This window comes from Grampus griseus (genome assembly GCF_964374135.1).
Source record: "Grampus griseus genome assembly, chromosome: 1".
In the NCBI taxonomy this organism is placed as follows: Eukaryota; Metazoa; Chordata; class Mammalia; order Artiodactyla; family Delphinidae; genus Grampus; species Grampus griseus.
Window position 1 is genome coordinate 16,143,827 of NC_139017.1, and position 23,332 is coordinate 16,167,158.

Below are 23,332 nucleotides of genomic sequence, written 5' to 3' on the forward strand. Positions count from 1 at the left end.
TCAACTCTTTTATCTTCTAGCTAAATAATATACTATCTCTTGATTTATCAGTTTTAGATGATAGCCACCGACCTTCAACTATGGAAGATGAGAATTTAGCTCTTTCATACTATCATCTCCATGTTTTCTTGGAATACAGTTGTAAGTTTTGAGTCAGCAAATATTCAAACTTTACCTTTTTTTTGACTATGGAAATATTGTTTCCTATTAAACTAAGAAGTTCTAAGATGTTTGCTTCTTGTACAACTTTCTGTATTTCTTGGAGTTAATAATTGCCTTTGTCCCCATTTGCTTAATTTTCTTCACACCTCTTGTCAAGTTTACCCATACCCTGTAACAGCCTCTCAATATAACTTTTATTTCTGAAAATTCCATCTCACACATACTTGATATTGATTAGATATAGAATTTTAAGTTGAAGGGTGTCTTTATTTTAAGCCATTGTTATCTGTCATTCTGCTTTGGGGAATTTTTCCTGCATTCTTTTCCAATTATTTTCTCTTAGTTTTCTCAGATTCTTTTGATTGTAGCTCCTATAGTCAGAGAGCAGATTCTCTACATTGATCCTCAACTTTTTAAAAATAATCTTGTATCTCCTATTTCCATTTTATTGTCCTTTTGTTTTACTTTTTGGAAGAGTTTCTTCGTGTTAAATTTGAAATATTTTCTATCAAGTTGTTTTTTTCTGCTTTCACATTATTAATTCACTACAGGCTTTTTAATTAAAAAGTTAAAACAGCATCCTATACTTGCTTAGTGGATGCAATATCCTTGCTAATGTCTTTTAGAATGTTTGTTTTAGATTTTAACAATACTTTGTTCTGCTTCTTGCATTGTCTCAAGTTCATCTAAATTGTTTGCTTTTGTTGTTGTTGATATATCACTCTGTCTTTTAGGTTGGAGGTGTTTTTCAAACATCTGTTGATCTTTGGCTGTTCATTCATATTTTTAAAATGAAGCAGTAAAGTGGCTTTCACTGTAGTGGTGACCTCCTGTGGAAGGGCCACTCCATATGGACATTTAATTTTTCCAACAAAAAGTTCCCTAATCCCCCTCCAAGTGCTCTAGTATCCTGGGAGTTGGGAACAGGGTGGGGAGTAGAATGGTATTCTCACCATTCAGTGTGAAGACTTTCACTTACATCTCAGCATAGTGCCTGACCCTTGTCTTCTACTAAGCCTAGATGCTCCAGTTTTTGTTTTTTAATTTTTTTCCCTCAGAAAACAAATCTGAACCGGGCTGTGGGGAGAAAGGGAGGGAGGTTCCTTAGGAGGAACCTGGGAAGGGATCTTAAAAGTTAAGTGTTCTGTAAGGAGACTTTCAGCCAAGCCCTGTGCTTCACCTTTGCCTTCTGAGATGTCTGAAGATTTCAGTGCCTGAGGGTTCTGGGTTTAGGGAGGAAGAATAGGATGGAATTTCAATGATATCTCCCTCTCCAGACAGGAAGTGTCTCTGTTCTTTTAGGTCTGCTGCCACCCTTTATCTGTTTCTCAACACAAGTTACAATTTGAGGTCATTGTTGTCTCCTGGTTTCAAGGAAGATGTAGTTTTGTAGATTTTTATAATTCTCCATGTTTGGGGTGCCATTTCTGAGAATATAAAATAGGGCAAGAAATTCAGTACTCTGCCATCTTAAAACTAGAAGTCATCTAAATGAATAATTTCAAAACACAGGTTTATACAAATTTTATAGAGAGGCTTTTGAAATAATAGTTTTACTTCCCAAAACATAACACCCAGAACATTTTATTCATACTGGTAGGTTTTCATTTTCAAGTATTTTTGAACGTGATAGGTGGAGGATATAAACACAGAAGACCTGGATCCTACACCCAGGAAACTTATCATCTAGTGGGGAGATGAAACATGGAGGGGAATTACTGTCACAGAACAGAGACTATAAAAGGGCCATGAGAAAGGTATAATTATGCACCAGAAGCATTCAGTGCCTGGAGATGTAATTTGCATCTTGAGAGAGAAGGATTTCCAGGAGAAGGTAGCATTTTTATATGAGACTTAATGTTTGGGTAGGATTTGCACCTAGTAAGAGCTTAATAAATATTTGCTGAATATAATTAATACTGACATTTTTAATACTGGTGGTCTGACGTTTTTCTTTCCACTTCTGTTAATGGTAAATATTCTTTACTTCAATGCAGTGTATCAGCAGCAATCAATTTCACTTATTCTCGTCTTAGTTTTCCTGAGAGGTATTAACAAAAACATTTCTACATAAAAATTTCACCATTCAGTGACAGTTATTGATATATCCTATAATTACAAAAAAATTCTTCCTGTGAGAATTTCATCATATTAATGATACATGTATATTATTAAGACTCATAAATATGGAGTAATAAAGGTTCAAGTTCACATGTTCCCAGATGTTATTTTGGGGCTAGTAGATTAGCAATTTTTCAAGAACATAAGCAGTAATTAGAAATCGTTCATAATTTCTTTCAGAAACAGCACTTGATTTTAATTCTTTCATTTAAAAAAACTTGTAAGAAAAAAACTGCATCAGAACTCTTGACATTTTTATAGCTTGATAAAAAATTAAGTATAATTAAAATGAAATATTTGTTGCATAAATTAAATTGCAATTAATATGTTTTCTGCCACTGCTTGAAGGATAAGATGAAAATGGTGTGGTTAGCAGACTCCCTGCTGTGAGACTAATTTCTTGATTTTTATACCCCACATTATCATACAGATTCTCACAGTAAAAGAGTAAACCAACAAGTAGAAAACATCGTTTGATGAAAATGGTATACAGGAGATAAACTGGCTTTTATGAAAGCAAGGCAATATTACTTTTTTATTTTAAGATCTGATTACTAGTTGATTTCAAGGGTAAGATTTATACTTTCAAAGCCATTAAAATTCGTAGAAAATTGCCCTTCATTTTAGTTAGCTATGCCTTTTAAATTATCCATCTATTGTTTCAGGATGTTTGCTTTTTCCGGAGGTAATTAGGAAATGAACAACACATGTTATACAGAGGTCTCCGCCTCCAGCTAACCAGGAAATAGTAATAAATTCCATCACAAAAACTTAGTTGTGAACAATTTGAAGAAAAGTGGAGGAAAAATATATTCTGTTAGTACTTCTCTTGGAGGAGGATCACTTTTTTCTTACGGGGGCCCACCATTAAAGAAAAAAGCACCCCAGCTTGACAAACATTAGTTATTCCCATCTTGAAAAAAAAATTCTCCAGCTGTCACTTACCCAGACAGTGTTATCAAGTACTATTTCTATGTGCATTTTTCCTGGCTAATTACTTTTTGACATTAGACCCCATTTGTGGTATCAATGAAAGAAATAGGTAATCATTATTAATAGTCTTCTTTATCTCTCCAAATGTCTCTCTTGGGCAGTGCTGCTCAAGGGATATAAATGCACGAATGGGAATTAGAAATGATGGGCTAGGCCCCATTTACTGTGACTCTTGCACACCTGATCCCTGGGGGCCGGGATGGTGTCCATTCACGTTGTATGACGACAACATTAGGATGTGACAGTGCTTGTTCAAGTGAATTAGTGGATCTCTGTTCATATACAAGGCCACGGCGCCCCTTTTGTGCTGTCTGCAGAGAAAAGGCAGTACTTTTTTACTGCTCGATGCTTCCTACATTCTGCACTAACAGGGTTCAGACCCTGGAAAAAATCCTCCAAAAGTCTTAGAGCGGGTCAAACTATCTTTTGAAGGTAGCTTAGCAGGTTTTGGTTGTTTGAAGTGACACTAGTGTTGTAGTGAAAAAATTGGTGGTTGTAGTTGTGCTCTTCGTTTGCATGGTTACATTCTCACCTCCTTTGAGTTAGTGCTCAAGTGTCACCTCAGAGCAGCCTTTCTCACCACCTGATTTGAATTGCAGGCAGTGTCCCTAATGCCCTCACCCTTCTCTCCTACCCCGTCTTATTTTTCTTCACAGCACTTATTATTACCTGACTCATTTGCATGTTGTCTGTCTCCGCCCGCTAGAACTTTAAGTTTCATGGAGACAGGAGTTTTTGCCTGACTTATGCATTGCTGTATCCCCACTGCCTGGAACAGCACTTGGCATAAGTAGGCACTGGATTAGTACTTTTTGAGGAAGGAAGGAAGGAAGGAAGGAAACAAGGGATGGAGGGAGGCAGGGAAGAAGGAGGGAAAAAGAAAGGAAGAAAGAAAAGGAAAAAAGAAAAAGAAAGAAAGAAAGAAAGAAAGAAAGAGGAAGGAAGGAAGAAAGAAAGAAAGTAAAGGGAGGGAGGGAGGGAAGGAAAGAAAGAAAGAAAGAGGGGCTTCCCTGGTGGCGCAGTGGTTGAGAATCTGCCTACCAATGCAGGGGACACGGGTTCGAGCCCTGGTCTGGGAAGATCCCACATGCCGCAGAGCAACTGGGCCCATGAGCCACAACTACTGAGCCTGCGCATCTAGAGCCTGTGCTCCGCAACAAGAGAGGCTGCGACAGTGAGAGGCCCGTGCACCGCGATGAAGAGTGGCGCCCGCTCGCTGCAACTAGAGAAAGCCCCAGTGCAGCAACGAAGACCCAACGCAGCCAAAAATAAATAAATAAAATTTTAAAAAAAGAAAGAAAGAAAAGGAAGGGAGAGAGGGAAGAGGGAAAGAAAGAGAAAGAAAGAAAGAAAAGAAAGAAAGAAAGGAAGGAAGGAAGGAAGACAAAGGAAGGAAGAAAGACAAAGGAAGGAAGGGAAAGAGAGAGGCGATGAGTGAGTGAGTGAATAAATGAATGTTTAAAAACCAATTCTTTTTGAAAGAAATTAAGCAAACATGATAATGCCTGGTGATAATATGACAATCTAAGTTTAGTAGAGGGCTATTTGAATTCTGTTTATTAAAGCTTCATTTATGTGTGTATATATATATATATTTACGCTATGATAAATCTTTATTTATGGACACTGATATTTGAATATCATATAATTTTTTTTTCAGTTGACAATTTTTTTTTTAATTGGAGTATAATTGTTTTACAATGTTGTGTTAGTTTCTGCGGTACAATGAAGTGAATCAGCTCTATGTATACATATATCCTCTCCCTCCTGGACCTCCCTCCCAACCCACCCCCCATCCCACCCATCTAGGTTGTCACAGAGCACCAAGCTGAGCTTCCTGTGCTTTATAGCATGTTCCCACTAGCTATCTATTTCATGCATGGTAGTGTATATATGTCTATCCTAATCTCCCAATTCGTCCCACCCTCCCCTAAAGCTTCATTTATAATTTTATCTTATGTTTAATCTCAGAGAAATTATACTGAAATGAAAACCATTTCTTATAAAACTAAAATTTCAGATTATAATCTATATATGGTTAATGTTCATGGAGAGTTATTTACAACCCACCCCGTAAGGATAGTAAACAATATTTTGAATCCATTAGGTCATATTTTTATTCATGTTCTCATTCATTCATTTGTTTGTTCAGTGTTACTTGTGTTCTACGAGGCATGCTATTTGTAATATTCTGGTAGAATATGTAAGTACATGCAGCAGTAAGTATGTCATGATGGAGCTTGGCTGTACTGAAGAGTTACAGTCTATTCTTGTACTTGCCATAGTTATGTTCTATGAAGTCACTACAAACACAGAATCAACAAATACTGAGCCATTGCTCCTAAGGGAAGTGCAGGGTTAGGTTCCTCAGAGCCTCTGGTCAACACTTTTGTCACCCAGTCAATACATAACATTGTTTCATGTGTATTTCTGTTGAAAGACTCCTGATTTAATATATATAGTTGATTCATTAACATTGAACTCCTGGCCAATAACACTATAACTTACGCGTGAATGAAGCTTATCTAATAAACGTATTTTCTCCTTAAGGCACACAGTAACCTTCTTGTGCTTAGGAATGCTAGGTAGCACTCAGCAGTATGCTTAGGGTCTACTTTAAAAAGAGAACTCACCAAGAAAATGTGAAAAAGGGGACACTAAATAAACACGAAAGGACCCCTGTTTATAGTGTGAGAGCTGAAATGAGAAGACAGGCTTCGGCTGGGAGTGTGGGTGCTGGGTGCCTCAAATCTTCACCTCTCTGCTTGTATCTATGAATGACTGAAAGCACTGTGAATATGCATTTTGGAGTTACAAATAAATTTTATTCAGTAGGTGAATTTGCAAATAAGGAATCTGAATAATGTAGATAGATGGTAACAGTGTTCTTATAAAGAAGACATCGTTGAACACATCCTTTATAGCCTATTTACTGATGAATCTAGGTATTACCATCCTTGAAAAATGGGGTCACAGCAAGAAGACATATTTCTATTCAATCAAGATTTACTGAACGCCTCCATTACCTCATAAACCTCATACATAAATATGTTACTTAATTTTTCTCTACTATATTCTCTCCCCCCTCTCCTGATTTCTCTATTTCTCCTCCAAATACACTTAGACTCAAGTTACTTAATTTACAGAGGTACCTGGGCATAACGTCTACCAATTGGAAAAGGAAAGTTCTCAGAGTGTGAAGTGGACTTTGAGAGGACCCTCGTGTTGATGGAGTCCAGGCCATACAGCTGCCATCTCCTTTTGGTTTCTAGAGTGATGGGGTTGAAGGAGAGAGTAAGGATGTGCTACTCCAGAGGCTCAAAATTTGAACAGGTTTATGGTTTCCCCAGGGCCAAGTCTATTTATTCATTCTTCAGTCATTCCTTCAGACAAATAAAACTTTTGAAGCGCTTACCTTTTACCAGGCTAAACTCAGGATACAATGCGTCCTGTCTTTTAGCAGTTATCCCCCCTCTTGAGAGTTTCCTTAGAATACTTATTTACTTAGATGCACTCAGTTTCTTTCCTACAAGAAACTCTTAGTATTTAAGAACGTCACAATTGTGGCTTCAGTTGTATTTCCCACTTACGTGGTTCTCCTTCAGCCATTCTGATGTTATCTTGCGACATTTTTGCAGCATATTCTCCAGTACACTAACCAAGTACTAGACCAAACTTTCCCTTTAATGCCAGTTCCCTCTACTTAAAATGGGTTGCCGTTGTATGTGGAAGTCATGTTACTGGAACCTCTTACCCTGGTATCATTAGCTTTGTTATCAAACCAACTCACAGTCTACAGATGATTGTAACTACAATATTTGTCTCCCGTTGGATGTTCCATTTCAGTGACTTCTATTTAGATAACATTCTTATTGTTTTTAGTTGAAATTAAACAGTTAAGGCCACATTTTATATGTACATCTATATTTCTGCATCTAGGTTTATTACTTCTTATATATCTTTGTATTTCTTTTACTATGGCCATAATCCATATACACCATAACACAATGGACTGGTCAAACAAGAAACCCCATTATTCATCCTTCAGTTTACATGTTGGCCTGCCATTTCCCACTTGTGCATTTATAATCAAGACTATAAAAGTGGAAGAGGAGCACAAACTAAGAAAAAGATAAAACTATTAAGAGGGCTTCCCTGGTGGCGCAGTGGTTGGGAGTCCGCCTGGCAATGCAGGGGACGCGGGTTCGTGCCCCGGTCCGGGAGGATCCCACATGCTGCGGAGCAGCTGGGCCCGTGGGCCATGGCCGCTGAGCCTGCGCGTCCGGAGCCTGTGCTCTGCAATGGGAGAGGCCACAACACTGAGAGGCCCGCGTACCGCAAAAAAAAAAAAAAAAAACTATTAAGAAAAAGAAAGATATATAAAAATGGAAAAAGAATTAATAGTAACTCAAATATAAAACTTTTGAATTTAGATGTACCTACCTAAAAATAGGAATATGTATACTGAACTCAAATATAAATGACCTTTGAATAAGCAACTATTTAGGATTATTTATCCACAACTATTTTTTTTTAAGTAAAGGGTTTTTGAAGTTTCTTATTTGAAAATAGCTGACACTAACTACTTGCTATATACCAGACACTGTTTTAATTGCTTTATAAGTATGAACTCATATAATCCTTTTAACAAACCTGTGAGTAGGGTGTCATTATTTTTATATCATCTTATCTCTTTTTTTTTTCCTCTTGGTACTTTTTTTTTAACTTATTTATTGGAGCATAATTGCTTTACAATGCTGTGTTAGTTTCTTCTGTATAACAAAGTGAGTCTGCTGTACGTATACATGTATCCCCATAACCTCTCCCTCTTACATCTGCCTCCCACCCTCCTTATCCTACCCCTCTAGGTAGTCACAAAGATCTGACCTGATCTCCCTGTGCTATGCAGCTGCTTCCCACGAGCTATCTATTTTATATTTGATACTGTCTATATGTCCATGCCACTGTCACTTCGTCCCAGCTTACACTTTCCCCTCCCTGTGTCCTCACGTCCATTCTCTACGTCTGTGTCTTTATTCCTGTCCTGCCCCTAGGTTCTTCAGAACCATTTTTTTTTTTAGAGTCCATATATATGTGTTAGCATACGGTATTTGTTTTTCTCTTTCTGACTTACTTCATTTTGTATGACAGACTCTAGGTCCATCTACCTCACCACAGATAACTCAATTTCGTTTCTTTTTATGGCTGAGTAATATTCCATTGTATATATGTGCCACATCTTCTTTATCCATTAATCTGACACTTAGGTTGCTTCCATGTCCTGGCTATTGTAAATAGAGCTGCAGTGAACACTGTGGTACATGACTATTTTTGAATGATGGTTTTCTTGCGATATATACCCAGTAGTGGGATTGCTGGGTCATATGGTAATTCTATTTTTAGTTTTTTAAGGAACCTCCATACTGTTCCCCATAGTGGCTGTATCAATTTACATTCCCACCAACAGTGCAAGAGGGTTCCCTTTTCTCCACACCCTCCCCAGCATTTATTGTTTATAGATTTTTTGATGATGGCCATTCTGACTGGTGTAAGGTGATACCTCAGTGTAGTTTTGATTTGCATTTCTCTAATGATTAGTGATGTTGAGCATCCTTTCAAGTGTTTGTTGACAATCTGTATATCTTCTTTGGAGAAATGTCTATTTAGGTCTTCTGCCCATTTTTGGATTGGGTTGTTTGTTTTTCTAATATTGAGCTGCATAAGCTGTTTATATATTTTGGAGATTAATCCTTTGTCAGTTGCTTCGTTTGAAAATATTTTCTCCCATTCTGAGGGTTGTGTTTTCATCTTGTTTATGGTTTCCTTTGCTGTGCAAAAGCTTTTAAGTTTCATTAGGTCCCATTTGTTTATTTTTGTTTTTATTTCCATATCTCTAGGAGCTGGGTCAAAAAGGATCTTGCTTTGATGTATGTCATAGAGTGTTCTGCCTATGTTTTCTTCTAAGAGTTTTATAGTGTCTGGCCTTACATTTAGGTCTTTAATCCATTTTGAGTTTATTTTTGTGTATGTTGTTAGGGAGTGTTCTAATTTCATTCTTTTACATGTAGCTGTCCAGTTTTCCCAGCACCACTTATTGAAGAGACTTGTCTTTTCTCTTTTCTCCATTGTATATCCTTGCCTCCTTTGTCATAGATGAGTGGACCATAGGTGCGTGGGTTTATCTCTGGGCTTTCTATCCTGTTCCATTGCTCTATCTTTCTGTTTTTGTGCCAGTACCATACTGTCTTGATTACTGTAGCTTTGTAGTATAGGCTGAAGTCCAGGAGCCTCATTTCTCCAGCTCCGTTTTTCTTTCTCCAGATTGTTTTGGCTGTTCGGGGTCTTTTATGTTTTTATAAAAATTGTGAAATTTTTTGTTCTTGTTCTGTGAAAAATGCCATTGGTAGTTAGATAGGGATTGCATTGAATCTGTGGATTGCTTTGGGTAGTATAGTCATTTTCACAATGTTGATTCTTCCAATCCAAGAGCACATCTTTGTATCATCTTTAATTTCTTTCATCAGTGTCTTATAGTTTTCTGCATACAGGTCTTTTGTCTCCTTAGGTAGGTTTATTCCTAGGTATTTTCTTCTTTTTGTTGCCATGGTAAATGGGAGTGTTTCCTTTATTTCTCTTTCAGATTTTTCATCCTTAGTGTATAGAATTACAAGAGATTTCTGTGCATTAATTTTGTATCCTACTACTTTACCAAATTCATTGATTAGCTTTAGTAGTTTTCTGGTGGCATCTTTAGGATTCTCTATGTATAGTATCATGTCATCTGCAGACAGTGACAGCTTTACTTCTTCTTTTCCAATTTGGATTCCTTTTATTTCTTTTTCTTCTGTGATTGCTGTAGCTAAAACTTCCAAAACTATGTTGAATAATAGTGGTGAGAGTGGGCAACCTAGTCTTGTTCCTGATCTTAGAGGAAATGGTTTCACTTTTTCACCACTGAGAAAGATATTGGCTGTGGATTTATCATATATGCCCCTTATTATGTTGAGGTAAGTTCCCTCTATGCTACTTTCTGGAGAGTTTTTATCATAAATGAGTGTTGAATTTTTCAAAAGCTTTTTCTCCATCTATAGAGATTATCATATGGTTTTTATCCTTCAATTTATTTATATGGTTTTTGACACTGATTGATTTACGTATATTGAAGAGTCCTTGCATTCCTGGGATAAACCCCACTTGATCATGGTGTATGATCCTTTTAATGTGGTGTTGGATTCTGTTCTCTAGTCTTTTATTGAGGATTTTTGTGTCTATGTTCATCAGTGACATTGGCCTGTAGTTTTCTTTTTTTGTGACATCTTTGTCAGGTTTTGTTATCAGGCTGATGGTGGTCTCGTAGACTGAGTTTGAGAGTTTTCCTCCCTCTGCTATATTTTGGAAGAGTTTGAGAAGGATGGGTGTTAGCTCTTCTCTAAATGTTTGATAGAATTTGCCTGTGAAGCCGTCTGGTCCTGGGCTTTTGTTTGTTGGAAGATTTTTAATCACAGTTTCAATTTCAGTGCTTGTGATTGGTCTGTTCATATTTTCTATCTCTTCCTTGTTCCATCTCAGAAGGTGTGCTTTTCTAAGAATTTGTCCATTTCTTCCAGGTTGTCCATTTTATTGACATATAGTTGCTGGTAGTAATCTCTCATGATCCTTTGAATTTTTGCAGTGTCAGTTATTACTTCTCCTTTTTCATTTCTAATTATGTTGATTTGAGCCTTCTCCCTTTTTTTTTTGTTATGAGTCTGGCTAATGTTTTATCAATTTGACTTATCTTCTCAAAGAACCAGCTTTTAGTTTTATTGATCTTTGCTATCATTTCCTTCTTTTCTTTTTCATTTATTTCTGATCTAATCTTTATGATTTCTTTCCTTTTGCTAACTTTGGGGTTTTTTTGTTCTTCTTTCTCTATTTGCTTTATGTGTAAGGTTAGGTTGTTTATTTGAGATGTTTCTTTTTTCTTGAGGTAGGATTGTATTGCTATGAACTTCCCTCTTAGAACTGCTTTTGCTGCCTCCCATAGGTTTTGAGTCATTGTCTTTTCATTGTCATTTATTTCGAGGTACTTTTTGATTTCCTCTTTGATTTCTTCCGTGATCTCTTGGTTATTTAGTAGCATACTGTTTAGCCTCCATGTGTTTGTAATTTTTACAGTTTTTTCCCTGTAATTGATGTCTAGTCTCATAGTGTTGTGGTTGGAAAACATACCTGATACGATTTCAGTTTTCTTAAATTTACCAAGGTTTGCTTTGTGACCCGAGATATGATCTATCTTGGAGAATGTTCCATGAGCACTTGAGAAGAGAGTGTATTCTGTTGCTTTTGAATGGAATGTCCTATAAATATCAATTGTTTAATGTCTCATTTAAAGCTTGTGTTTCCTTACTTATTTTCATTTTGGATGATCTGTCCGTTGGTGAAAGTGGAGTGTTAAAGTCCCCTACTATTATTGTGTTACTGTCAATTTCCCCTTTTATGGCTGTTAGCATTTGCCTTATGTATTTAGGTGCTCCTATGTTGGGTGCATAAATATTTACAGTTGTTACATCTTCTTCTTGGTTGATCCCTTGATCATTGTGTAGTGTCCTTCTTTGTCTCTTGTAATAGTCTTTATTTTAAAGTCTATTTGTTCTGATATGAGAATTGCTACTCCAGCTTTTTTTTATTTCCATTTGCATGCAATATCTTTTTCCCTCGTCTCACTTTCAGTCTGCATGTGTCCCTAGGTCTGAAGTGGGTCTCTTGTAGACAGCATATTTACAGGTCTTGTTTTTGTATCCATTCAGTCAGTCTATGTCTTTTGGTTGAAGCATTTAATCCATGTACATTTAAGGTAGTTATTGATATGTATGTTCCTATTACCATTTTCTTAATTGTTTTTGGTTTGTTATTGTAGGTCTTTTCCTTCTCTTGTGTTTCCTGCCTAGAGAAGTTCCTTTAACATTTGTTGTAGAGCTGGTTTGGTGGTGCTGAATTCTCTTAGCTTTTACTTGTCTGTAAAGGTTTTAATTTCTCCTTCAAATCTGAATGAGGTCCTTACTAGGTAGAGTAATCTTGGTTGTAGTTTCTTCCCTTTCATCACTTTATATATGTCCTGCCATCCCTTCTCACTTGCAGAGTTTCTGCTGACAGATCAGCTGTTAACCTTATGGGGATTCCCTTGTATATTATTTGTTGCTTTTCCCTTGCTGTCTTTAATATTTTTTCTTTGTATTTAATTTTTGATAGTTTGATTAATATGTGTCTTGGTGTGTTTCTCCATGGATTTATCCTGTATGGGACTCTCTGCATGTCCTGGACTTGATTGACTATTTCCTTGCCCATATTAGGGAAGTTTTCAACTGTAATCTCTTCAAATATTTTCTCAGTCCCTTTCTTTTTCTCTTCTTTTCTGGGACCCCTATAATTCTAATGTTGGTGTGTTTAATGTTGTCCCAGAGGTCTCTGAGACTGTCCACAATTCTTTTCATCCTTTTTTCTTTATTCTCCTCTGTGGTAGTTATTTCCACTATTTTGTCTTCCAGGTTACTTATCCGTTCTTCTGCCTCAGTTATTCTTCTATTGATTCCTTCTAGAGAATTTTTAATTTCATTTATTGTGTTGTTCATCATTGTTTGTTTTCTCTTTAGTTCTTCTAGGTCCTTGTTAAACGTTTCTTGTATGTTCTCCATTCTATTTCCAAGATTTGGGATCATGTTTACTATCATTACTCGGAATTCTTTTTCAGGTAGACTGCCTATTTCCTCTTCATTTCTTTGGTCTGATGGGTTTTTACTTTGCTTCTTCATCTGCTATGTATTTCTCTTTTTTCTCATTTTGCTTTACTTACTGTGTTTGGGGTCTCATTTTTGCAGGCTGCAGGTTCATAATTCCTGTTGTTTTTGGTATCGGCCCCCAATGGCTAAGGTTTGCTAAGTGGGTTTTGTAGGCTGTCTGGTAGAGGGGACTGGTGCCTGTGTTCTGGTGGATGAAGCTGGATCATGTCTTTCTGGTGGGCAGGACTGCGTCCTGTGGTGTGTTTTTGGGTGTCTGTGAATTTACTATGATTTTAAGTAGGCTCTCTGCTAATGGGTGGGGTTGTGTTCCTGTTATGCTAGTTGTTTGGCATGGGGTGTCTAGCCCTGGAGCTTGCTGGTCATTGAATGGAGCTGGGTCTTAGCATTGAGACAGACATCTCTGGTAGAGCTCTCACTGATTGATATTACTTGAGGCTAGGAGGTCTCTGGTGGTCCAATGTCCTGAACTCAGCTCTCCCACCTCAGAGGCTCAGGCCTGACACCCAGCTGGAGCACCAAGACCCTGTCAGCCACATGGCTCAGAAGAAAAGGGAGAAAAGAAAGAAAGAAAGAACAAATAATAATAAAATAAAGTCATTAAAGCAAAAAATGTTCTTAATTATTAAAATAAAAATATTTTAAAAGTAATAAAAAAAGAGAGAAGAGAGCAACCAAATCAATAAACAAATCCACCAATTATAACAAGCACTAAAAACTATACTAAGATAAACATAAAAGTCAGAAACTAGTCAGTTGCATACAGCAAACCCCAAGCCTACAGCTGCTCCCAAAGTCCACCATCTTAATTTTGGGATGATTTGTTGTCTATTCAGGTATTCGACAGATGCAGGGTACATCAAGTTGATTGTGGAGATTTAATCTGCTGCTCCTGAGGCTGCTGGGAGAGATTTCCCTTTCTCTTCTTTGTTCGCAGAGCTCCTGGAGTTCAGCTTTGGATTTGGCCACACGTCTGCGTGTAGGTCTTCTGAGGGCATCTGTTCTTCTCTCAGACAGGACGGGGTTAAAGTAGCAGCTGATTAGGGGGTTCTGGCTCACTCAGGCCAGGGGGAGGGAGGGGTATGGAATGCAGGGTGAGCCTGCAGTGCCAGTGGCCAGCATGACGTTGCAACAGCCTGAGGCCGCCGTGTGTTCTCTGAGGGGAGGTGTCTGTGGATCACGGGACCCTGGCAGTGGCAGGCTGCACAGTCTCTCAGGAGAGGAGGTGTGGATAGTGACCCGTGCTTGCACACAGGCTTCTTGGTGGCTGCAGCAGCAGCCTTAGCACTTCATGCCCATCTCTAGTGTCCGCACTGAGAGCCACGGCTCGCGCCCGTCTCTGGAGCTCGTTTAGGTGGTGCTCTGAATCCCCTCTCCTCGCGCCCCAGAAACAATGGTCTCTTGCCTATTAGGCAGGTCCAGGCTCTTTCCTGGACTCCCTCCGAGCCAGCTGTGGCGCCCTAACCCCCTTCAATCTGTGTTCACACAGCCAACCCCAGTCCTCTCCCTCAGATCTGACCTCCGAAGCCCGAGCCTCAGCTCCCAGCCCCGCCCGCCCCGGTGGGTGAGCAGACAAGCCTCTTGGGCTGGTGAGTGCTGGTCAGCACCGATCCTCTGTGCGGGAATCTCTCCACTTTGCCCTCCGCACCCCTGTTGCTGTGTCCTCCTCCATGTCTCTGAAGCTTCCCCCCCGCCCACCCCCCATCTCTGCCGGTGAAGGGGCTTCCTAGTGTGTGGAAACTTTCCCTCCTTTACGGCTCCCTCCCAGAGCTGCAGATCCTGTCCCTATTCTTTTGTCTCTGTTTTTTCTTTTTTCTTTTGCCCTACCCAGGTACGTGGGGATTTTCTTGCCTTTTGGGAAGTCTGAGGTCTTCTGCCAGCATTCAGTAGGTGTTCTGTAGGAGTTGTTCCACATGTAGATGTATTTCTGATGTATTTGTGGGGAGTAAGGTGATCTCCACTTCTTACTCCTCCGCCATCTTAAAGGTCTCTCTCATCTCTGTCTTTCAAAGAGGACACCAAGCACCCAGTCAGCTTGGCTGCAAAGCAATCCTGCCTCAGAATAGAAATCATAAAGTTTTCAAACCACCGGTGCAAATACCCTCAGTGAGACTGTGACATAATTTAATATACAAATGAACTTGGCTTCCTTTCTAGGTTCAGACTGACACTGCATTGTCAACTCAATGTCAGCTAAAAGTTGTTTCTTCAGAAACATATACAAATAGTTTAATTGAAAAAATACATAGTAAATTCTAAATTTAGGGAATTGAGAAGAACACAAAGAATAGAGAATGCTTTAGAATGTTTTCCTGAAAACTCATAGTGAACAGAAAGAAGAGAAAAACTGCTACAGCTCTTAGCCATTGCATGTATGTTCTGTTGTCGCAACAGTGGAGATGATCTTGCCATCACAGAATTTTCTACATGCAATGAAAGCAAAGTTGGATCACGCAGGAATAATGCCAGGTGATCTTTTAAAACTGTCTATGAACTGTTGTTTATAGATTATGGAAAATCCCAAGCCCTAGCCAGACTTAACTATGGTCTCATTCAGGAAATATTTTCCTGTATTTAATCAACTTAGAGCTGAATATATAAAAAACATTTTAAGCTGAACAATATGTGCATAACCTTTCATTTCCATCTTGTCCTTCTAATCTTGGAGGATTTGTCCACTATAGTGTATCAGCTCCGTCCTGCTTACCAACATTGAAGCTGGTCATGAGTATCTGATGAAAAGCCTTAAATAACTAGTTAAACAGTGCAGCTGCCAACCTAAAGTAATCCTACACTTAGGGGGTGAGTGGCCCAGGAAATTTGCTCTTTGTCATTTTGACTTGGGTTTGAAAATGGACCTGGGCTGCATTCCAGCTCAAAGAGCCATTCACTTCCAAAGAGTCCTAAATTGTCCCAAGGAGCTCATTTTGGCAGTGGATTATTTGTGTTTGGCTGGTCAAAAGCTAATAGCAAAAGCTGTCTGCTCTGGCACGCAAGGGCTATGGCAGCATTTAGAATTACATCCCCAGTGTTTTATCTTGATGAGGTTATTTTTCAGGAAAGCTGTCCCCCACCCCCCCATTTCAAAAGTGACAATGTACAAGTATCGTGCAGGTGGTTTTCTTGAGCTCATAAATATCTTCCCATAACATGGTGGCCTGTTTTTTCCCATAACATGTTGGCCAAGGAATATTATAAACAAATGAGAACGAGCATCAGATTTTTTCCAAAACCAAAGCTGTCTTAATGGTGTGTTCACCTCTTCCTATACCAGAGGTAACAGTTATTGGTTGACTAGGGCCAAGTAAGAAAGTGGGCTTTTAAATAAAATAAGAGTGATAAAGGATTTGTGAAAGATTTTCTGTCAGGGGATGTAGAGTATAGGTACTTGAAGAGTCAATCCTTGCTTATCTACACAACTATAAATGCCTATTTTCTGACTCTTCCACTAGCCTGTGAGGGATCCTGGGAAGACACAGCTAAGTTTTGGTTACCTAGATAGTTGGGAAGCTATCTAGCGTAGTGCTGACACACTGTAGATGCTCAAATGTTAGTGGAATGCACAGGTTAAAGTATGACACAGAATTAACTGTTGCTTCATTCATTATATTAGAGGAGCCCAAAACTAAGTACACAAGAAGATCCAAAGGAATGAGGGAAGAAAATATTATAATTTCTATTTATTTTTACCTCATTTGTATATCATTTAACATTATATTTTACTATCACAGTATTACACATACAGAATTTCAAGCAGATAACCAAAACTATATTGAGGATGCTTAAAATATTTTTACTGATGGAGGATACAATCAAGATCCTTTCAGTCCTGTTTCACTACATTATTGCACTATAATCAGTCTCTCATATGTGTCAATGGAATTTAATTTAACTTTCAAAAGCACATGTTGGATAGACTATGAATAGATTTTTACCCTTGAAGGAAAGATGGAGGAAAAAGCTAGTGCTTAGATGTTTTATCCTGTTTAATCCTCACACCAACCCTGTAAGATTTCTTCATTTTATAGATGGTGAAAAGAATGAGTCAGGAAGTGCTTCCTGTACATCTGTTTTCTGGAATAAATTATACAGAATTGGTATCATTTCTTCCTTTTTTGGTATAATTCACCAGTGAAATCATCTGGGCCTGTTTTGGAAGGTTACTAATTATTTATTCAATTTTTAAAATAGTTATAGGCGTATTTAGATTATTTCTCCTTGTTTGAGTTTTGATAGATTGTGACTTCCAAGAAATTAGTCCATTTCACCCAAGTTATCAAATTTATGAACAGAGTTGTTCAAAAAATTCCTTTGTTATCCTTTTAATGTCCATGGGATCAGTAGTGATGGTAAATCTTTCATTTCTGATATTTGTAATGTGTATCTTCTTTCTTTTTTCTTAGTCTGGTTAGGTGTTTATCAATTTTATTGATCTTTTCAAAGGAACAGCTTTTGGTTTTGTTGATTTTTTTTTCTATTGATTTCCTGTTTTCAATTTCTACTCTGATTTTATTTTCTTTGGCATATTTTGGATTTAATCTGCTCTTTTTCTAGTTACCTAAAGTGGAAGCTTAGATTAGTGATTGTAGATCTTTCTTCTTTTCTACTATATGTATTCAATGCTATAAATTTCCCTGTAGGCGCTGCTTTTGCTGCATCCCACAAATTTTGCCAAGTTGTATTTTAGTTTTCATTTAGTTGAAATTTTTTTTTTCTTGATGCTTCTTCTTTGACTCTGTATTATTTAGTAGGGTATTGTTTAATCTCCAAATACTTCAGGAATTTTAAACTATCTTTTTGTTACTACTTTTTAGTTTAATTCCATTGTGGTCTAAACACATACTTTGTATGATGTCTACTCTTTTGAAGTTGTTAAGGTATACTTTATGGCTCAGAATGTGGCCTATCTTGGTGAATATTCCATGTGAGCTTGAGAAGAGTGTGTGGTTATTGTTGGATGAAGTAGTCTATAAATGTCAGTTAGATCCAGTTGAGTGATAGTGCTGTTCAGTTCAATTGTATCCTTACTGACATTCTGCCTGCCAGATCTATCAGTTACTTACAGAGGGGTATTGAAGCCTCCAATTACAAGAGTGAGTTTGTCTACCTCTCCTTGCAGTTCTATTAGTTTTTACTTCATGTGTTTTGGTGCTCTGTTGTTAGGTACATACACATTAAGGACAGTTATGTCTTCTTTGAGAATTGACCCCTTTATCATGTAATACCCATCTTTATTCCAGATTATTTTCCTTACTCTGAAGTCTGTTTTATCTGAAATTAATATAGCTACTCCAACTTTCTTTTTTTTTGACTTTCTTTTGCTTAATGTTAGATAGTATATCTTTCTCCATGCCTTTACTTTTAATCTGTTTGTGTTTTTTTACTAATCCAAGTCCACTCTCAAATAACACTATATTGTTTCATGGGTAGTTCAACTACCTTATAACAGATTATTCCCAACTCCTCCCTTCCATCCCTTATAATATTGCTGTCATTTATTTACCTTATCCATAAGCTATAATCACTGATTATATTGTTGTTATTATTATTTTGAACAAGACTGTTATCTGTAAGATCAATTAAGATCTTTACCTTCATTTATTTCTTCTCTAATGTTCCTCATTTCATGTAGAGCTGAATTTCTAACGTTTATCAGACAGAGAAAGACAAATGCTACATTTTATCATTTATATGCAGAATCTAAAAATAATACAAACAAATGTATATGCAAAACAGAAACAGACTTACAGATATAGAAAACAAACTACTGGTTACCAAAGGGGAGAGGGAAGAAGGGAGGGGCAAATTAGGGGTATGGGACTAGGAGTTACTAACCACTATGTATAAAATAGATAAACAACAAGGATATATTGTATAGCACAGGGAATTATAGCCATTACCTTATCATAACTTTTAATGGAGTATAGTCTATAAAAATACTGAATCACTATGCTGTACACCTGAAACTAATATAATATTGCAAATCAACTATACTTCATTTTTTTAAAAGAGGGAAAAATTAGAAATAAATTTTTTTAAATATCCAAAATGATTTATTATAGTAAAAATTTTAAAAAGTAATTACAAATATCAAAAGTTTAAGATCATTTGCATAAAACAAACCTTTTCATTTACTTTTTTGAAACCTACGTTATTGTTATACATATATATTTATAAAACGTAAACCATCCATAGATCTAGTCTTCAGGGTTCATCAAGTGCCGACATTAAAGAATCACTATCATGCTTCTCACATATACCTAACTTCATACATTCAAGTTTAAGAGTAATATGAATTACTTACTATTGCAAAATATTCCCGATATGTCATGCGCCACTCTTGCAAACACTATGTTGATTCCTGAGTACCCCTAGAATCACAATTTCAAATAAAAAGAAAGCCAGAATATGGATTTCAGCACCACAAGAAAATAATACTTCATTATATAAAGTTCTATTGCATTCATGCTATCCAAAAGGAAGGATTTTATTCGAATTAATTAATTTGTCTTTTAGCTAAGCATTTTTGTCACACAAATTCTTTGTGTACTCGAAAGCAGTGTCTGTTACAACCTCTTGTCCTTCATGTCACTTGGGCTTTGTCACTTTTGTTTCATAAACACAAAGCAACAGATGTGGGGCTTTTCCCTGGGGCCTGAATAGGCTTATTATTAAGCCCTGGGCTTATTCATAAAAGCAGATATTTAGGGTTGGGGCTCTGTTGTACTGGAGTGGAGAGCCAGATCCCTAGTGACAGAGGTTCCTGCATGTTCTTTAATACATTTATTGTCTGTGTGTTTGTAAGGTAGGAACCTTCTAAAGAGGTTGACCCTGGGCAGAGGTCCTTCCTTCCAAGGTTTTCTTAAGAAAAATAAAATTGTCCAAAATCATTTCCATTGAGGATAAGCCTGCTTTACAAAGGAGAAACATATACTTTTATATAGTCTGACCATTTATTTACAGTATCCACTGTCGATTTAGTACTTTACCTCTCTAACGACTTTGCCTGTTTCACATGCATGAAAAGCATTCGTTTCTATCCTCAATCAAATGCTGCTTCTTTGGTTACTCAACAATAAATGATTTGTCCTCTCTTCCTCTGAACTTCTTCAGCATTTGTTTGAATCACTTCTGTGATACTTATCACAGGTGGCCTTGTATTATAATTATTTGGGTATAACACCTTTCCTTTTTCATTTATTTAGTCAACAAATATCATTTTGCACAAAACAAACAAGGTACCTACCTTGAAGCTTACCATCTCATGTGGGACACAAAATAAATATATAGTATCAAAGAATGGTAATTGCTATGAAGAAAATAGAGCCATTTAAAATGATAGAAAGTTTCAGGGGTACTATTTTATGTGCAGGTAGTAAGGGAGGATCTCTTTGAACAGGTATGTGATGAAGGGAAGGAATGAACCATGGGAATAACTGGAGACAAAGCCGTCTAGGTGGAGGCAACTCTAAGTATAAAGACTGAGAGGCAGAGTGTTCAGTAAGCAGAGCTGTTGCTAGAGACGATTCAATGAGGGGAAATGTAGAAGAAAAATCGTGTCAGAAAAGGAGCCAAATACATCATTATCAAGATCAAGGAGAAACATGTAGATTGTGAGCTCTGTGAAGACAGGTGGCTATGTCATTGTGTTGCTCAGAGCTTCTCCAGGCGGCCATCCACAGCTCATAAAAACTATGTGTTTAAGAAAGTGTCCATATATCTGACTTTCAACTGATAAAAGCTTACCTGCTAATTTTGTTTTATTTGAGGGCATGATGGGAAATTTGAAGTGCAGTTAAATGATATCCATCTAGCAATTTAATATAATTTAAATTATAACAAAAATAACATAAGAAATCAGCATGACCTCTTTGGTAATTGTTGATCTTTTTCCTCCTAGGATTTCCAAACTGTATTGCCATCATTTGATCTCTTCTCAAAGTACGGAAAATTGTATTCAAAAGCTGGACAAATTGTATAAAGGTATGCATTTTTGCTAAAAGGTACTTCAATAATGCTACAGTAAATAACAAAAAATCAAATGAGATTGATTTAACTATCAAGCATTTAAAAAAACATGCTATAATAATATTTATAGGTAATACAACTCCATATATTTCTTTCATTCTACTCTAATGGTTTTCAACATTCAAAAATCATGGATTTTGTGTTTCAAATCTCTTCTCCAAAATGAACTCAAAGTCGAACTGAAAACTACCTGAAGTACCCTTTCTCTTTAAATTAATTAATACAGTAAATAAGTAGTTTTACTTAATATAATGAGAAAGTATTGATGGTGTCCAAAAGCTCAAATATTTCTCATTACTGTATAGATACAGTATAGTTTAAAATACTGTATTCGATATGTGTGTTACTTAAAGTGCAAGGTGCCTTTAGTGGATTACAAATAAATAGCATCTTGGGTCTCTGATGACCAAAGCTTACAGACTAGAGAAGAACAGAGATACCCACATAAAATTCAAGATCACAAAATAAACTCTCAATGAATGCTGTATTTAATTGCTAAGGTGTTTTAGAGTAGAGAAGTGATTACAATCAAAGGGAGACTAATAGGAGGTATTCTGACATCAGCGAAATTTAAAGGAGATACTGGATGAAGACAGAAAAGATCACTGCAATTGAAGGAAAGGAGGCAGGAATGAGAAATCAGGCTAGTTAATTCCCCAGGGCTCCTCCCACACCAAGAACCAGGGGAAAGCTCTGGTCCATTGGAAAGAACACAAAGTAGATGCAAGCAACTATGTTCCTTAGATTTAGTTAGTATTGCCTCTCCCACATTTATAACTTTGGATGCTCCAACTGGAAGTCAGTATGTTAAATGTAGATAGAAATGACCACCTTTTAACTCCTTCAAAGGAATATGTGAGGGGAAATATGAAATACTCTGAGTTAATGGAGAAACATACATATAATGCTGAGTGGAATTACAGTTTCAAAGGTTTATAAAATAATTACCATCACCCATTGGAGCATTTATCTAGTATTTGTGACTCACAGCATGAAGTAGTCTAAATAAAATTTTTCATATTTGTGTATGATTTCAGATTTTAATTCAAAGATACATCCTGTTCATAATGGCCAAAGGTTGAAAACAACTTGAATACTCATTAGTATATGTTAAGTTAAATAAATGCTAAGACACATGAAATGCAATACTATGAAAACATTAAAAATGTTAACATAGATCTTTATTATTAATTTGAAAAAATGCCTCCAATATATTTCTAAGAAAAGAAAGCTGGATTCAAAGGAAACTATGTAGTCTGATTCCATTAAAAAACATGTATATATGTGCGTGTGTGTATGTGTGTGTGTGTGTACACACATATATATAATGTGTATGTATGTATAAAAAACACACTTGTATGTGCTTATGTATGTATTACATATGTATGTATACATTCGTATAAGGCAAAAATGTTACTGGTAGTTATCTCTTGATAGTGAGATTAGGGGTACATTTTGGGGAGATATTTCTTTATGGTCTCACTTTTTGAAATTTTTATCTAATCAGACAAAAGCAGATTATTAAACAATAGGAACTACTTGCTCTTCTCTACCAATTACAAAAACATCTTGACTTTATTCAATTCAATCATAATAATTCAGAGACAATTATCGTTTTTTCTAAAAACATCTTGACTTTATTCAATTCAATCATAATAATTCAGAGACAATTATCTTTTTTTCTGCAGACAAAATAATGACTTGCTAAATTATTTATAAGAAAGACAAGGATGAGTAACAAATGTTTTACGTTACTTTTAATTAAAAAGAGTGCACAATGCACAGATACAAATATGTGAGAGACATTTTTAAAAACTGTTTGCTAACTCTTCTCTTGGATGTTTAACTATTTTGTGAATTGAAAGTATTATCAGAATGTCATCTCCTCCTCTTAGAAAGGAAATTAATATCTAGCATTTAATTTTGGTAAGTGAAGGGTAGCAGCCTTAGCTGATGCTCTCCTATTAAGATTTAATTTCACCAAATACAACACAGTGCTTCTGCTCTTTGTAAAGAAGGCCGAGACAGGAACACTTGCACCAAAGTGTTTAATAAAGATGCCGTGGTAATTTTTAGAGCTATCTATTTGATTGCTTCATCTTCAAGGTAGTTCATCACTTCGCTATAATTCACCTGACGTTGCCTCGTACACCCACACTACACTTGCCCGTCAGTCCAATTAGAAATAGTGATACCTTTATCAGATTAATCTTTCTTTCCTTTAGCATGTCTGAGTTTAGGATAAGCAGAGC

At 36.8% G+C, this 23,332-nt stretch overlaps 1 protein-coding gene across 1 annotated transcript in view; it reads left to right on the forward strand.

The window, feature by feature from the left end:
* Nucleotides 1-21,033, forward strand: part of SPATA17 (spermatogenesis associated 17) — a gene marked incomplete at both ends in the record, with an annotated part of 185,195 nt that extends 164,162 nt beyond the window's left edge. The window contains one exon of the mRNA XM_082679238.1: nt 20,953-21,033. Within this exon, the coding sequence (XP_082535364.1) occupies nt 20,953-21,033 (81 nt within the window). The remainder of the gene's footprint in view (nt 1-20,952) is intronic.
* Nucleotides 21,034-23,332: the final 2,299 nt, after the last annotated feature.